This window comes from Cervus canadensis, chromosome 20 (genome assembly GCF_019320065.1).
Source record: "Cervus canadensis isolate Bull #8, Minnesota chromosome 20, ASM1932006v1, whole genome shotgun sequence".
In the NCBI taxonomy this organism is placed as follows: Eukaryota; Metazoa; Chordata; class Mammalia; order Artiodactyla; family Cervidae; genus Cervus; species Cervus canadensis.
The window spans coordinates 13,980,130-13,997,006 of record NC_057405.1 but is presented as its reverse complement, the minus strand read 5'-3'; the positions used below and the strand labels follow the sequence as shown (position 1 = coordinate 13,997,006).

Genomic DNA, 16,877 nt, shown 5'->3' with positions numbered 1-16,877 from the left:
GGGAGGCTACAGTCTGTGGGGTTGCAGAGAGTCAGACACAGCTGAGCAACTGAGCACACACACACCAGACCAGTTTTTAGACTCTGAGGGTTCACTGCTGAAGGCCTGGGGTTTGATCCCTGGTAGAGGAAGTAAGATCCCATAAGCCACGCAGTGCAGCCAAAAAATAAATAAATAGACAAATTCCTGTTTCTTACACTGAAATTGTACTTAAATGCATCTTTATATTTGGCATCATAAAGTTAATAATTAAAACATAACAAACCTATCCAGGATGTATTTTAAGACGCTAATGAAATGTATTTATGCAATTAAATTGATAATATTAACTAGGGAATACATATATATTAAAATCAGAAACTACTTCTGGGGGTTCACAGCCACACCTCAAATATGACAAGATGCATAAGTCAGAGAATTGAATAATTTCTTAATTCAAAATTATTCCTTTACTCACATATTTATCAAGCACCTACTATAAAGTGCTATCGTAAGTATACCAGTGAAATAAACCCTATTCTCAAATTCAAGGAACTTATGATGCAAAATGAAGTATAGACATATAAACAAATATGAGAACAGGCAAACATCACAACAAAATATGAAAGCGTCAAACTGAAGGGCTCAGATGGTACCACTGCTGCTAAGTCACCTCAGTCATGTCCGACTCTGTGCGACCCCATAGACGGCAGCCCACCAGGCTACCCAGTCCCTGGGATTCTCCAGGCAAGAACAATGGAGTGGGTTGCCATTTCCTTCTCCAATGCATGCAAGTGAAAAGCGAAAGTGAAGTCACTCAGTCATGTCCGACTCTTTGCGACCCCATGGACTGCAGCCTACCAGACTCCTCCGTCCATGGGATTTTCCAGGCAAGAGTACTGGAGTGGGGTGCCATTGCCTTCTCTGCAGATGGTACCACAGAGCAAGGTAAAATCCATGGGGCCAGGCAAGGCTAAGTAGGCAATGTGAGCTGGGCCCTAATGGCCCAGGGGCTACTTCAAACAGATGAACAACAGGTGCTGACTGTGAAAGGTAGAGTTTGGTCCTAACGGAAGATTTGGAAAAACTCAGAATACAACCATAAGTAAGTATTAGTACTAACATGCCAAATCTGAGTCCAAAGATATTTCCCACTTGTTTCATCTGTAACAGAGAATTACAGTGCAGCCAAATTTTGTTTACAGTGATAAAACCAACATGTATTGTTTTCTAAGTGTTTCCTGCACACACAAAATGCAAAAAGATTTTAAAAGTATCAACAGGGAAAAAAATTACACTTCTACCAAAATCCCCTGTAAATTAAGAGTGAATTAAAACTACCCCCAAACTCTCAGAAATATCCTCAAAATAAAACTATGTGTTTTATCACATTTTCTTTAAAAAATACACATACACATAGTAAGCTTAACAATAAATCACTAAAGCTATTAAAGTCGTGTGTGTGTGCGCGTGCACATAAGAATGTAGAGGAGGGGACAAACATATATCAGGACATTATAAAATCTATGAAGAATAATTAAACACTGTAATAGTGGTGAGAAGAGAAAGGCCTTCTATGTATGACAGTAAATGAACACCTTGCTAACAAGGGCAACATGTGAGCCAAAACTCAAAATGAGGGAGTGATCCACACATAAATGGGGAACAACAATTCAAGTAAAGACTTAAATGCAAAGGCTCTGGGTTCCTTCCAATCCCTACACCACAGTTTAAATTAAGCTGTCAATTCACCAAGCATGCTCACTATTAGCAAATTTCTAACAGGTAGTAATAGTAGCAGTAAGAAAAAATAAAAGTACCACTACTAAAACAATGATAAAATATAAAACTTAATGTGCTCTGGTCGACAGTGCTCCACATCAGCAGTTCTCCAGTGGAGGTAATTACGCCTCTCCAGAGGGTATTTGGCCATGTATGGAGACATTTTTGGTCAACAGAACTGGCGGGCACGCGTGATACTGGCACCTAGTAAACATACTACACTGCATTTAGGAAAGCCGCATTATAAAGAACTAGCCAGCCAAAAAACAGTGCTGAGGTTAAGAATTCCTGCTCTACACTTAATCCTCTCGACAATGCTATATTATAATCCTGATTATACAGAAATAAATAAAACTGGGATCAGAGAGATTAAAGTACTTGCTGTAGTCAATGGTGGAGCTGAAATTTGAATCCCAGATGTTTCATTCAAGAGTCAATACACTTAACCACTACCTAGTATTATCTCTTCACAGTTAAATTCATTGACTATTATGTGCCAGGCAACAAGCTAACTTAAATATATAATGTCTTTAAACTTCACAGCCACACAATTTGGTGAGCTAAAGCTTAGCCGAGTTACACCCAATATTACAGAATAAGTAAGTAACAGAACTCAAAACCGTCTCTGACACAAAGGTCAGTTCTTCACCACCATTAATACAACAATGTTAAAGAAGAATAAGTTATCCTTTCAGGACAGAGTCAAGAAAAATCACTAAATGGTTAATATATGGTTTATGATGTAATTCTAAAAAGTACATTTCTACAAAGCAATGCAACCTCATCACCTGCTCTACAAGCCCATTTCAAATTCTGGTTCAGTTTCTTTAGTTAGAATCTATGGGCAAGACTACCTAAAAAAAAAAAAAAAAAAAAAGGAGGAGGAGGATCATAACTTTGTTACTGAATTTATCCGGTAAAAAGAATATTTAAGAATCCAAGATGACTGCCATAATAAGACCAAAGACCTGACAACCTAGAAAAAGAACCCTCAAGCTGAAACTGGCAAAAGCAGAATTACTTAACCCTCAGTGAGAAAGTTACCTTTAAAATTTACAACTATGATGCCCTATCGTCATTATTGGAAGCATCAGTACTTTGGATTAACCACAGAAATAGTACAAGCAGCTCATCATCAAAACTAATGGCAGTCCAAGTTAACACATACTTCACGTGTACTATGTGAGGCCCTATGCGAACTGTACTGCATGCGTATCTCACTACTCTCTCACAACTCTGAGAAACAGAGTAGATGTGATTACTCTATTTTGCCAATGAGCAAACTCAGGCCTAGACCATTATTTAGGTCAATTCACCAAGCATGCTCACTATAAGCAAATTTCTAACAGGTGGTAATAGTAGCAGTAAGAAAAAATAGAAGTACCACTACTAAAACAATGATAAAATATAAAACTTGCCCTGGTCACGTACCCAGGATAGGTGTTCCTCAAAGATACTGCAGTGTAATTCTGAGACAACCACAATAAAGTGAGTATTGTACACAATGAAGTAAGCCACAATTTTTTGGTTTCTCAATGCATATATACTCTACTGTAGTCTACTATGTATACGATAGCATTATGTCTAAAAACACAATGTACAAACCTTAATTAAAAATAACTTATTGCTAAGAAATGCCTCATCTGAACCTTCAGCAAGCTGTAATCTTTTTGCAGATGGAGGGTCCTTCCTCGATGCTGGTGGCTGCTGCAAGACAACAATGAAGTCTGATACACCGATTGGCTCTTCCTTCCACAGTTTCTCTGTAACATGACATGCTTATTGATAGCACGTTACCCACTATAGAACTTCTTCCAAATTTGGAGTCAGTCTTCTCAAACCCTGCAGCTGCTTTCTCAATTAAGTTAATGTAATACCTAAATCCTGTACTGTCATTTCAATCTATACAGCATCTTCAGCAGGAGTAGATTTCCTCTCAAGAATCCACTGACTTTGCTCATTCATAAGGAATAATGGATGAAGCAACACCTTCTCCATTTAAATTTTATCACAGGGTTGCAGCAATTCAGTCCCATTTTCAGGCTCCACTTCTAATTTTAGTTCTCTTGCTATTGCTACCACATCTGCAGTTACTTCCTCCACTGAAATTTTGAAACCCTCCAAGCCATCCATGAGGACTGGATCAACTTCTTCCAAACCCCTCTGAATGTTGATCTGACTTTGCCCAGATCCCTTAGAGGAATCAGTATCTATGGCAGCTATAGCCTTACAAAAGGTATTTCTCAAAAATAAGACCTCAAAGTCGAAGTGACTCCATGATCCATGGGCTGCAGAACGGATGTTGTTGTGAGCAGGCATGAAAATCATTCATCCCCTCTCCATCTTCACCAGAGTTCTTGGATTACAAGGTGCACTGACCAGGTCGATGAGCAGTGACATTTAGCAATCTTTTTCTGAGCAACAGGATACCAGTGGGCTTAAAATATTCAGTAAACCATGCTGTAAACAGATGTGCTGTCATCCAGGCTTTGTTGCTCCATTTACAGAGCACAAGCAGAGTAGATTTAATGTAATTTTTAAGGACCCTAGGATTTTTAGAACGAGCACTGGCTTCAACTTCAAGTCACCAGCTGCATTAGTCTCTTAACTGGAGAACCAGCCTGTCCTTTAAAACCAGGCTTTGATTTCTCTTCAGGTATGAATATCCAGGACGGCATCTTCTTCCAACAGAAGGCTGTTTTGACTAAACTGAAAATCTGTTGTTCAGGGTAGCCACCTTCATGATTTATCTTAGCTAGATCCTTTGGAAAACTTGCTGCAGCTTTCACATCAGCATGCGCTACTTCACACATTTGTACTTTTATGTTATGGAGACTTCCTCAAACTTCATGAACCAACCTCTCCTAGCTCCAAGTTTTCTTCTGTGTCTCCCCACCTCTCTCAGCCTTCAAAGAATAGAAGAGAGTTAAGGCCTTGCTCCAAATTAGACTTTGGCTTAAGAGGATGTTGTGTCTGGTTTGATTATCCACACCACTAAAACCTTCTCTGTATCAGCAATAAGGTCGTTTCACTTTCTTCATTCATATGTTCACTGGAGCTACACATTTAACTTTCTTCAAGAACTTTTTCTTTGCATCCACAGCTCAGCTAACCGTTTGGCACAAGAGGCCTACTTTGGAAGATATCTCGGCTTTCAACATGCCTTCCTCATTAACCTCAGTCATTTCTAACTTTTGATTTCAAGTGAGAGACATGGACTCTTCACTCGGAAACTTAAGAGGTCATGGCAGGGTTATTAACTGGCCTACTTTCAATATTATAGCATCTCAATGACTAGGGAGGTCCAAGGAGAGGGAGAAAAACAAGGAACAGCCAGTCGGTGGAGGCATCAGAACATACACAACATTTACAATTAAGTTCACTATCTTATCAGGGTTGTGGTTTGTAGTAACCCAAAATGACAACAGTAACATCAACACCAATCACAGAGAAATAACACAATAACAAAAAGTTTAAAATACTGTGAGAATTAACAAAACGTGATATAGAAGACTCAAAGTGAGCAAATGCTGCTTAAAAAAAACTGGCAGCAAGACTTGCTCCATACATGATTGCCACAACCTTCAATTTGTTTTCAAAAAAAAAAGCCCGCAGTGTCTGCAAAGCACAATAAAAGAGGTATGTCTCTATACCCAAACTGGAATCCGGGCAGCAAGATTCCTGAGCCTGCACTTTTAACCTACTATACTTTATAAAGCCTATGCGCATGACACATATCAATCTTTACATCATTAATGAAATCTTTAAAATATTGAAAACAGTGACATGCCCACTTCCAAAACAAATTGGGAAATATGCACTTAGCCACACCCTACACATAAAAAATAAAATAGATATCTTTAGTGTGTACATCATCATTGTGGAAGTGATGAACCACAAACCTCACAATTTTCAAAGTCTACAATTTTATAATGTTTTCATGTGACCATCTCACACAAATTATGAGTGAACTAAAACTTAAGCCTTTGTATACAATCCACTATGCCATTCAAAATTCTGTCCAATAAAGTTAGACTGTGACAAAAGATAAAACGTCAGGATAGTATTTAAGTTTTTGCTTAACTGTTTCTCTTCACCCTCACTCCATTATACAAATAATCCTAAATATTTAAATCTTGATCATTAAAAATGATCTAGGTTAAACACACAATGCATGGCAATAACTGTCCAGTCTATACATTCGGCAATTCCTCATACAATGTGTTTTGTGAGTCTTGAAATATCTTCTTCTTTTATCTCTAATTCAACAATTTAACAGCTCCCATCTGAATCTGGTTTTTCAACCAAGAATACATTCCATGAGAATACAGATAGTACCTGAGTCTCAAATATTTTTAATCAAATCAATACTGTCAATATCATTCCCTATGTAATTAAAGGGCAACATTAAAGGAGAATTTTTTTCTTTACTGTTCTTAAAAATGCAAGTGCTAGAAATATGTAAAAATTTGCCAAGTCGTTTTTGTAGTTAAAAAATAAGACATCTACACTTCTGAAAAGATATTCCAGGATTCTCAGAGGGTGGTCTAAAAAATGAAAGAAACAGAGCCTAAGATGTACTGTTACAGGAAAGAAATCCAGCAACCACAAATCCAAAAGAATCGATGAAATGTAGATGAATAAAAACATTGAGAAGTCAGCACTTCAAGAACCTTGCACTCCCTAACACTTTGGTGGTGATCCACAAACCTGAGAGGCTAATCAATAACTATATTTCCTCATTAAAAAATAATAAAGATTTTACCTCCAGGTTATTATCCTTAAAAATTAACTAAAAAAGATTTCATGAGATATCTGTGAAAAGATTTTTAAAAAATATATCAAAAAAGACATATCAAAAAGGTAAAAAGTTACCATGTCAAGGAAGAGAACCATTATTTATATTTTAGTACCCAAAACTAACTTTCATCAAAAATAATTTTATTAATTGCCTCAAACACGGGTGGGATGGTGAGGGAGATGGGAAGGAGTTTCAAAAGGGAGGGGATGTATGTGTATCTATGGCTGATTCATGTTGAGGTTTGACAGAAAACAGCAAAATTCTGTAAAGCAATTATCCTTCAGTGAAAAATAAATTTTAAAAAGTTTTATTAATTGCTATTATAAAGTCAAAAATTATCAACCCTTCCCGATTCCAATACGCAAAACAATTATGATTTTAACATTATGGTTTTAAATAATATAAAGACAACTTCCTTTCCATATGTCCATCCTGAACGTTGCTTTGAACCAATGTGATTTTTCACCTACATTTACCGAGACCACTTCTCATAGATTTGACTTATCTGAGTATGCAACAGATGGATATGTCACAGGATCAGCTAGACAGTTATCTGACGTCTATCCCAAGAGCACTGAACGCATAACTAATTCAGTGTGATGGTTAAGGAAGTTCACTATCCTCCCAACGGATGCAAAAGCAGTATTAGTTACATTTTCATGTTCTTCAACAAATGGACCTACAAAGCATAAATGAAGTGGGGAAACTTGTCCCGTCACTGCTGCTGCTGCTAAGTCGCTTCAGTTGTGTCCGACTCTGTGCGACCCCATAGACGGCAGCCCACCAGGCTACCCAGTCCCTGGATTGTCCAGGCAACACTGGAGTGGGTTGCCATTTCCTTCTCCAATGCATAAAAGTTAAAAGTGAAAGTGAAGTCGCTCAGTCGTGTCTGACTCTTCGTGACCCCATGGACTGCAGCCTACCAGGCTCCTCCGTCCATCACTAACTCCTCACAAATCTCCGGTACAGCTACCAAATAAAGCTTAAACTCTAAGGCTGTAGTTCTGCATACTTAACAAGAGGCTCACCTCGGTTGAGTGGATGTCTTTCTGCTGCTAAGGAACTGACTGAACTGTTACTGGTTTCATCAGCGCAGTAAGAACTGTCAAAATCACTTCCTTCAATTCTGTTACTATCATGGGGAAATGGAGTATATATTTTAAAATAGTGATGACGACGATGCTGATGGAGGGAAACTTCATTATCGTTATGTACGTCCAGTAAACAGAACTGGGTAGAAATAATAAAGGAAAAGTAAAGGTCTAAGTGGTAATAATGGTAAAGAAATAACTACTTGAAACAATAATATTCAAACACACCATGTGTGCTCTGGAATGAAGATACAAGTTCAACAACAGAAGAATGCTGCAAAAATGTCCTGGTTCTTTGACTCCTCTCTCGCCTACCAGAAAAACACATCTACAAACATTTTCACAATCCCAAACACTTCATTCAAGAATCAAAAAATGGTAGCTCATGAATGAATAATAGAAGCACAGTTTTGGAACATCTCAACCAGCTTAGAAAAGGGAAGACAAGTTCGAACCCAAAATACTAACTAAATAGAAACAATGTAGTATTTAAGTACCTTCCCCCCCCAACCAGCTTAAAATAACGTGGTAAAGATCGTATTTGCGAAGGCTCAAATATCTCCGTTTCATTTTAAATTATCAATAAACGCAATAAAAATCAGGACTGGGAAGATATTAAAGCGTTGTTGCCGCCTACATTAATCACTATTCATGACCATGCAAATGATTCCTGAACAGCACCAATAATCACACTCTCTACTTCGAATCAGAGTCCTGAAAAACAGCATTTAAAAACTCTAAGATGGGAACGAACCCTCGGACCCCGCGATACACGGCTGGAGAGAAGCAGGGGCGCTGTGCTGCACCAATATTCTCCCCCTTTCTCCGTCCTCCCCGCCCCCCGGTCAGGTGACCAGCCATTTAGCACCATTAACACCCACGGGTCGACAAGTGGTTCATTAAATTACACGTATTGTCGAAGGCCAGGTTCCGGGCTCCTCACTTCAAACTGCAAAAGGAGGCGACAGTTTGGGGCCCGACCACAAAAGCGCGCGGCCGCGGGAGGGAGGATGGAGCGCCAGCCCGCGTCCCGGAGGCGGGGAGCCAGCTCGGCTCCGCGGCCGGACTCAGGCCCCAGGCTCGACGCTGCAGCGCCGGGGCGAGGCCTGCGGGCTGGGCCTCCGGGCCGCGCCGCCGCGCCTTCCCGCCCGAGCGCCCGCGCGGCGGCGGGACTCACCCGAGGCGGGGGCACGGAGCCGGCTGGGAGGCCGCGGCCCGACCCTCGCCGGGCGGCCCCGCCGCCGCGGCCCAAACGGTCCCGGGCGACCGAGGCGGCGCGGGCAGGCCGAGGCGTTGCGCAAGAGGCCGGGGGGCGCCCCGGTCTGCGCGGGAGGGAGGCGCGGAGCCCGGCAGGCGGAGGGCGGGAGGCCGCGAGGCGCGGGGCAGGGGGGGGAGGGCCGCGCGTCGCCAGCCGCCGCCGCGCCGCCACTCACCAGCTCCGCCGACGAGCGCTACCTCAGGCAGCGAGGGAAGATGGTGGCCGCGCCGCGCGGAGGAGGGGGCCGGCGCGCCGAGAGGGGGTACGCGCGGGACGCAGGCGTCGCTGCCGCGGCCGCTTCCTCCTCACGGCCGGCCGGCCGCCGCGGACCCCGGCGCCCCGGCTTCCGCGCCGCCCTCCTCAGCCTTCGTGCAGCCGCCGCCGCTCAGCGCCAGAGCAGAGCGCGCCTCGTGGGGACCGTGCGGCGGCGCGAGACCCCGAGGCCATCTGCGTGCGGCGGCGGCGGCCCGGCGGCTGGAGCGCGGCCGCGTCACGTGACCGCACTGTTTACCGTTCCGGGGCAGCGCCGCGCCTGCGCGCTGCGGGCCTCGGGCCTCCGAGGGCGCGGCCCGCCCGCGGCCCCGCCGGAGCTGCGCGCGCCCGCTCCTCCGCGGCTCGGTGACCGCCCGCTCAGTGTGATGCTGACGGGCAGGTCTTTCCCCTTCCGCTGCTCTTCATGAACGGGGCGTGGGTCCCAGAATGGCGGGCGAGGGCGGAACCGACCGACCCCGAGCCGAGGGATCCCTGCTGGCCCTGCACCACAGTCCGCTCGTGGACCGCCTCGCCCTCTTGCGCACGTTAGCTATCCGCTCTGCTTTCAGGACTCGAGAGGCCGCCTCCTCCGAGAAGTGCTCCTGATCTAACTCAGCGGCTCTCAACAGTGGCCATAGGTTTCCTGCAGGGCCCCAAGACGTTTCAGAGGGTCTCCGATTCTTGCAACTGCCTAAGACTAAATTTTCTTCGTCTCCTTCAACCGAAGCAACGTGTAGCAGTTTAATGCAGAAGCAGATATGAGAATTCAGCCATTCTCTACTAAGGCAGATATTGCGGATATTTGCAAAAATTTAAAATAATGCCACTCTTTAAGTTTTGTTGGAGAATGTATTTTTCATAATAAATATTTATGTTAATGTATTTCGTTATTTTTAAAATGTTCTTTATTGTCCTTTGGTTTAATTTCTAAGTAAATATCAATACATGTAACTAGCCCACATAAACAAAAAGTCTACGAACTCTCTCAGTAATTTTCAAGAGCATATAGGGGTGGGTTCTGAGACCAAAAAGTCTGAAAACCGCTGGTTTAATTTACGTGCTTCCCCAGCAGGTAAGACTAACCCATATCTCAACCCTACCAGGAATGTCTCCTAACTGGAGGAACCATTGCAATTAACCACTAAAAAATGATAGCTTTTAAAATTTATACTTGTTTATTTAAGCCTCAAGGCAACAGCAGGATGGCCACATTTAGGATGTAGTGTGAAGTATTAATAGAGCAATAGTTCATAGGCAGGTGGTGAAGATCTGATCTCTGCTCTACTCTATCGGGTATTTTGAGTGCTCCCCAAACCAAATGCTCTTCCAGAAAGGAAGCTTAAATGGTTCTAATTCTAGAATCAGAGTTCAAGACATCTCCTGATTCATCAATTCCTCAGAACTTTGTTTTATAATCTCTTTTTTAAAGTTTTTTTTTTTTTTTTTTTTTTGAGAAAGGTAAATAGAAATGAATAGTCAAGTTTTCTGTTGTGTTTTGTTTTTTTTTTTCACTTGCAGTATCTGGGATGAACTGCAAAAATATATTTAACTTTACACTTCTGTACCTCAATGTGAACTTTGAAAAAGGCCTTAGAAGGTTATTGTCATGGGACTTCCCTGGTAGTCCAGTGATTAAGAAACCACCTGCCAATGCACGGGACATGGGTTCAATCCCTGGTTGGGAAAGATTCCACATGTTGGGGGCAACTAAGCCTGTGCGTCACAACTATTCAGCCTACAAGTGCCTGGCCACAACAAGAGAAGCCGCTGCAATGAGAAGCCCACACACAACTAAGGAATAACCCTTGAGTAGAAATGAAGACCCAACACAGCCATTAATTAAGTTTTTTAAAAAAAAATTATTTTCATAAAATTTCACCATAGTGGTGGTGAAAGCCACTCAGTCGTGGCCAACTCTTTGCAACACCATGGACTGTCCATGGACTTCTCCAGGCCAGAATACTGGAGTGGGTAGCCTCTCCCTTCTCCAGGGGATCTTCTGAACCCAGGCATTGAACCCATGTTTCCCACATTGCAGGCAGATTCTTTACCAGCTGAGCCACAAGGAAAGCCCAAGAATACAGGAGTGGGTAGCCTATCCCTTCTCCAGGGGATCTTCCTGGCCCAGGGTCTCCTGCATTGCAGGCAGATTCTTTACCAATTGAGCTATGAGAAAAGCCCAAATTCCACCATAAAGGAATTCTTACAGGAGACCTTGAATAGAAGAGCATTAGATAGAAAATCCCCTTAGAAGAACTGGGGAAAATTTACCTTGTTAGAAAATTTTTCATATATTTATGAAAAATTAAAATGGAATGACAAGAAAGTATAGAAACCATAAGCCTTTCACATCTATTGGGCTGACAAAAATGTTCATTCAGTTTTTTCCATAAGATGGCTCTTTTTTCTTGTTATTCAGTCCCTAAGATGTGTCTAACTCTGAGACTCCATGAACGGAAGCATGCCAGGCTTCCCTGTCCTTCACTATCTCCCAGAGTTTGTTGAAACTCATGTTCATTGAGTCAGTGATGCCATCCAACCATCTCATCCTCTGTTGTCTCCTTCTCATCTTGCCCTCAATCTTTCCCAGCATCAGGATCTTTTCCAAGGAGTCAGTTCTTCCTATCAAGTGGCCAAAGTATTGGAGCTTCAGCTTCAGCACCAGTCCTTCCAATGAATATTCAGGGTTGATTTCCTTAGGGTTGACTGGTTTGATCTCCTTGCAGTCCAAGGGACTCTTAAGAGTCTTCTCCAACACCACAGTTCGAAAGCATCCATTCTTGAGTGCTCAGCCTTCTTTATGGTCCAACTCTCATATCCATACATGACTACTGGAAAAACCATAGCTTTGACTGTATGCATCTTTGTTGGCAAAGTGACATCTTTGCTTTTTAATACAATGTGTAGGTTTGTCATAGCTTTTCTTCCAAGAAGCACACATCTTTTAATTTTGTGGTTACAGCCACAGTCCACAGTGATTTTGGAGCCCAAAAAAAAGAAGTCTGACACTGTTCCCACTTTTTCGCCATCTATTTGCCATAAAGTGATGGGGATCAGATGCCAAGATCTTCTGGTTTTTTGAATGTTGACTTTTAAGCCAGCTTTTTCACTCTCCTCTTTCTCTTTCATCAAGAGGCTCTTTAGTTCCTCTTCACTTTCTGCCATTAAAGTGGTATCATCTACATGTTTGAGGTTGTTGATACTTCTCCCAGCGATCTTGATTCCAGCTTCTAAGTCATCCAGCCTAGCATTTTGCTTGATGTACTCTGCATATAAGTTAAATAAGCAGAGTGACAATATACTCTTGTGACACATGGACTCTATGGTAGCCTGCCAAGCGCCTCTGTCCACGGGATTCTCCAGGCAAGAATATTGGAGTGGGTTTCCATTTCCTTCTCCAGGGATCTTCCCAACACAGGGATCGAACCTGGGTCTCCTGCATTGCAGACAGAGTGTTTACCAACAGAGCTACGAGGGAAACCTGACAATATACAGCCTTGCCTTGCTCCTTTCCCAATTTTGAACCAGTCCATTGTTCCATCTTCAGTTCTAACTGTTGCTTCTTGTCCTGCATACAGGTTTCTCAGGAAGCATGAAAGATGGTCTGGTATTCCCATCTTTTCAAGAATATTCTACAGTTTGTTGTGATCCACACAGTCAAAGTCTTTAGCATAGGCAATGAAGCAGAAGTAGATGTTTCCTGAATTCCCTTGCTTTCCCTATGATCCAGCAGATGTTGGCAATTTGACTCTGGTTCCTCTGCCTTTTCTAAATCCAGCTTGTACATCTGGAAGTTCTCTGTTCATGTACTACTGAGTTTTCCAAATTTGCTGGCATATTGAGTGCAGCACTTTAACAGAATCATCTTTTAGGATTTCCATCACCTCCACTAGCTTTGTTCGTGGCAATATTTCCTAAGACCCACTTGATTTCACACTCCAGGATGTCTGACTCTAAGTGAGTGACCACACTATTGTGGTTATCTGGGTCATTAAGAGTTTTTTTGTACATTTCTTCTGTATAAGATGACTCTAGTAGCTCTTCTGTGTAAGATGGCTCTATTAGTACTTCCTTGTCTTTAACTGTATTTGAAACAATTTTGCTACATTATATTGTGACAACTGTGCTGTCACATGCATTTTTTTAAATTATCAAAATTGGTGAATTTTTGTGTAGCTATTTCAAAACTGAAGGTGGAAGGGAAAAGCAACATTTTTGGCATATTATGCTTTATTTTTTCAAGAAAGGCAAATATGCAATTGAAATGTAAAAAAAACATTGTGCAGTGTATGGACAAGATGCTGTGATTGAACATATCAAAAGTGGTTTGCAAAGTTTCATGCTGAAAACCTCTTGAGGGACAATGCCCCACTATCGGGTAGAACAGTTGAAGTTGACAACAATCAAATCAAGACATTAATTGTGATCAAACAATGTTATACCATGTAGGAGATAGCTGGCATACTCAAAATATCCAAATCAAGCATTGAAAATCATTTGCACCAGCTTGGCTATGTTAATTACTTTGATGTTTGAGTTTCACATAAGTTAAATGGAAAAAAAAAATTATTGACCATATTTCCACAAGCAATTCTCTACTTAGACATACAAAGCATTCTGTTCTTAAAACAAATTGTGATAGGCAATGCAAAGTGGATATTGTACAATGATGTGGAATGGAAGAGATCATGAGGCAAGGGAAATGAACCACCACTAACCATACGAAAGGCCCATCTTCATCCAAAGAAGGTGATGTTGTATATAGGGTAGGACTGGAAGGATGTTCTCTATAATGAGCTCCTGCTGGAAAACCAAAAGATTAATTCCAAAAAGTACTGCTACAAAATAGACCAACTGAAGGCAGCAGTCAATGAAAAGCATCCAGAATTAGTCAACAAAACTGCATAATCTTTCATCAGGGCAACGCAAGACCACATGTTTCTTTGATGACCAAACAAAAGCTGTTACAGCTTGGGTGGAAAGTTCTGATTCATTCATTGTATTCACCAGGCAGTGTACCTTTGGATGTCTATTTATTTCAGTCTTTACAAATTCTCTTAATGGAAAAATTTTACAATTCCCTGGAAGACTGTAAAAGGCACCTGGAATAGTTCTTTGCTCAAAGAGATAAAAAGTCTGGGGAGGATGGAATTCCATCATTGTCTGAAAAAATGGCAGAAGGTAGTGGAACAAAATGGTGGTAACAATGAATACATTGTTCAGTAAAGTTCTTGATGAAAATGAAAAATTTATCTTTCATTTTAACTTAAAAACCGGAAGGAAATTTTTGGCCAACTCAATACTGGTGGGGCTTCCCAGGTGGGGTCAGTGGTGAAGAGCCCGCCTGCCAATGGAGGAGATGTAAGAACTGTGGTTCAACCCCTGGGTTGGGAAGATCACAGCAACCCATTCCTGTATTCTTGACTGGAGAATCCCATGGACAGAGGAGCCTAGTGGGCTTATGGTCCATAGCATCACAAGGAGTCGGACAAGACTGAAACGACTTAACACAATACAAAACAAAGATTTCTAACTTTAAAAAGTCAACATATTTGTCACAAAGCATGTTCTTTGGATTCTATTATTTTGAACCATCCAAAAATCCAGATTCTCGTTTGTCTTGCATTTTGCTTCCAGATATAAACACAAACTAAGTGATTCTTATCCAATTCACACATGATAATACTGGGAAAGCCCTAATTTCATGCATGACACTGTTTTAGTTAAACAATCTTTTGAAAACAATCAGATTGTACTGGTAACATTACAAAGAGTCGGACACAACTGAACAACTTGTAACACTGAAAACTCCCAATTAACTTAGGAAAATTAAATATGACAGAAAACAAGATAAGACAACTAACAGTAGTGAAAACTGACACTACATTTATTGTTTAATTTCTAGGTTGGGACCAACTCTCTGTAATCGCATGGACTACAGCAAGCCAGGCTTCCCTGTCCTTCACTGTCCTGAGTTTGCTCAAACTCATGTCCACTGAGTCAATGATGCCATCCAACCATCTCATCCTCTGTCACTTCCTTCTCCTCCTGCCCTCAATCTCTTCCAGAATCAGGGTCTTTTTCAATGAGTCAACTCTTTGCATCAAGTGGCCAAAGTATTGGAGCTTCAGCTTCAGCACCAGTGCTTCCAATGACCATTCAGGGTTGATTTCCTTTAGAATAGACTGGTTTGATTTCCTTGCAGTTCAAGGGACTCTCAAGAGTCTTCTTTAGCACCACAATTCAACATCACCAGTTCTTTAGCAGTCAGTCATCCTTATGGTCCAATTCTTACATCCATACATGACTACTAGAAAAATCATAGACTTAACTAATTGACTATAAAAAAGAATATGATAGAATGAAAATTGACAAAATTTGGATCCTTCAAAATTGAGCCTGGAAGGAAAAGTGGTCATGAAAGACAGTTCATGATACAGATAAAAAGGTTGATTTTGGTATAAAAAATGCTTGTCATCATTAAAAATTGAAAAGATTAAGAAGAGGTGCAAAAATACACAGAAGAGCTATACAAAAAAGGTCTTAGTGACCTGGATAACCACAATGGTGTGATCACTCACCTAGAGCCAGACATCCTAGACTGTGAAGTCAAGTGGGCCTCAGTAATCATTACTATGAACAGAGCTAGTGGAGGTGATGGAATTCCAGCTGAGCTATTTGAAATCCTAAAAGATGATGCTGTTAAAGTGCTATACTCAACAGGCCAGCAAATTTGGAAAACTCAGCAGTGTTTTCCAGGACTGGAAAAGGTCACTTTTCATTTCAATTCCAAAGAAAGGCAATGCCAAAGAATGTTCAAACTATATGCAAACTGTGCTCATTTCACATGCTAGCAAGGTAATGCTCAAAATCCTTCAAGCTAGGCTTCGATAGTACATGAACTGAAAAATTCCAGATATACAATCTGGATTTAGGAAAGGAAGAGGAACCAGAAATCAAATTGCCAACATCTCTATGATCACTGGATCATAGAGAAAGCAAGGGAATTCCAGAAAAACATCTACTTCTGCTTCATTGCCTATGCTAAGGCCTTTGTCTGTGTTGATCACAACAAACTGTAGAAAATTCTTGAAGAGATGGGAATACCAGACCACCTTACCTGTCTCCTGAGAATCCCATTTGCAGGTCATGGAGCAACAGTTAGAACCAGACATGGTACAATGGACTGATTCAAAATTGGGAAAGGAGTACATCAAGGTTGCATATTGTCACCCCACTTACTTAACTTACATGCACAGAACACCATGGGAAACGCCAGAGTGGATGATTCACATGCTGAAATCAAGATTGCTGGGACTAATATCAACAACCCCAGATATGCAGATGATACCACTCTAATGGCAGAAAGCAAAGACGAACTGAAGAGTCTCCTGATGAAGGTGAAGAGCAGAGTGAAAAAGCTGACTTAAAACTCAACATTCAAAAAACGAAGATCATGGCATCCGGTCCCTTTACTTCATGGCAAGTAAATGGGGGAAAAGTGATAGATTTTATTTTCTTGGGCTTCAAAATCATTATGGACAGTGACTGCAGCCATGAAATTAAAAGACACTTGCTCCTTGGAAGGAAAGCTATGACAAACCTAGGCAGGGTGTTAAAAAGCAAAAACATCACCTTGCCAACAAAGGTCCATGTAGTCAAATGTATGGCTTTTCTCGTAGTCATGTACAAATGTGAGAGTTGGAGCATAAAG

At 41.5% G+C, this 16,877-nt stretch overlaps 2 protein-coding genes across 10 annotated transcripts in view; both read right to left on the bottom strand.

Annotated features, from left to right (window-relative positions):
- The window catches only part of PHF3 (PHD finger protein 3), a 171,676-nt gene extending 162,272 nt beyond the window's left edge, over window positions 1–9,404 (bottom strand). For 4 of the 9 annotated variants that reach the window (XM_043439445.1, XM_043439444.1, XM_043439442.1 and 1 more), the window contains exon 1: window positions 9,087–9,403. The gene's annotated coding sequence lies outside the window, so the exon portion shown is untranslated. Of the gene's footprint in view, window positions 1–9,086 lie in introns of all 9 variants that reach the window. The other 5 variants (XM_043439435.1, XM_043439436.1, XM_043439438.1 and 2 more) reach the window with 2 other exon arrangements.
- LOC122422542 (translation initiation factor IF-2-like) lies at window positions 793–16,338 on the bottom strand. The gene is made up of 6 exons (XM_043438966.1): window positions 16,284–16,338; window positions 9,674–9,806; window positions 9,228–9,583; window positions 8,562–9,081; window positions 7,591–7,792; window positions 793–4,667 (listed from the first exon to the last, which is right to left on the bottom strand). The coding sequence occupies exons 1-5, from the start codon at window positions 16,336–16,338 to the stop codon at window positions 7,618–7,620; spliced, it is 1,239 nt and encodes a 412-aa protein (XP_043294901.1). The 3' UTR covers window positions 793–4,667; window positions 7,591–7,617.
- Between the last annotated feature and the right edge of the window lie 539 nt (window positions 16,339–16,877).

What these genes read in the sequence shown, in the direction of transcription:
- LOC122422542 (XM_043438966.1), bottom strand. Translation starts at nt 16,338, where the DNA reads ATGTCTGGTTCTAACTGTTGCTCCATGACCTGCAAATGGGATTCTCAG. An exon ending in AGGCGGTCCACGAGCGGACT is followed by an intron (nt 9,584 to 9,673) that starts GTGGTGCAGGGC and finishes CCGTTCATGAAG; the next exon opens with AGCAGCGGAAGGGGAAAGAC. An exon ending in CCTGGCCTTCGACAATACGT is followed by an intron (nt 7,793 to 8,561) that starts GTAATTTAATGA and finishes ATTTCTACCCAG; the next exon opens with TTCTGTTTACTGGACGTACA.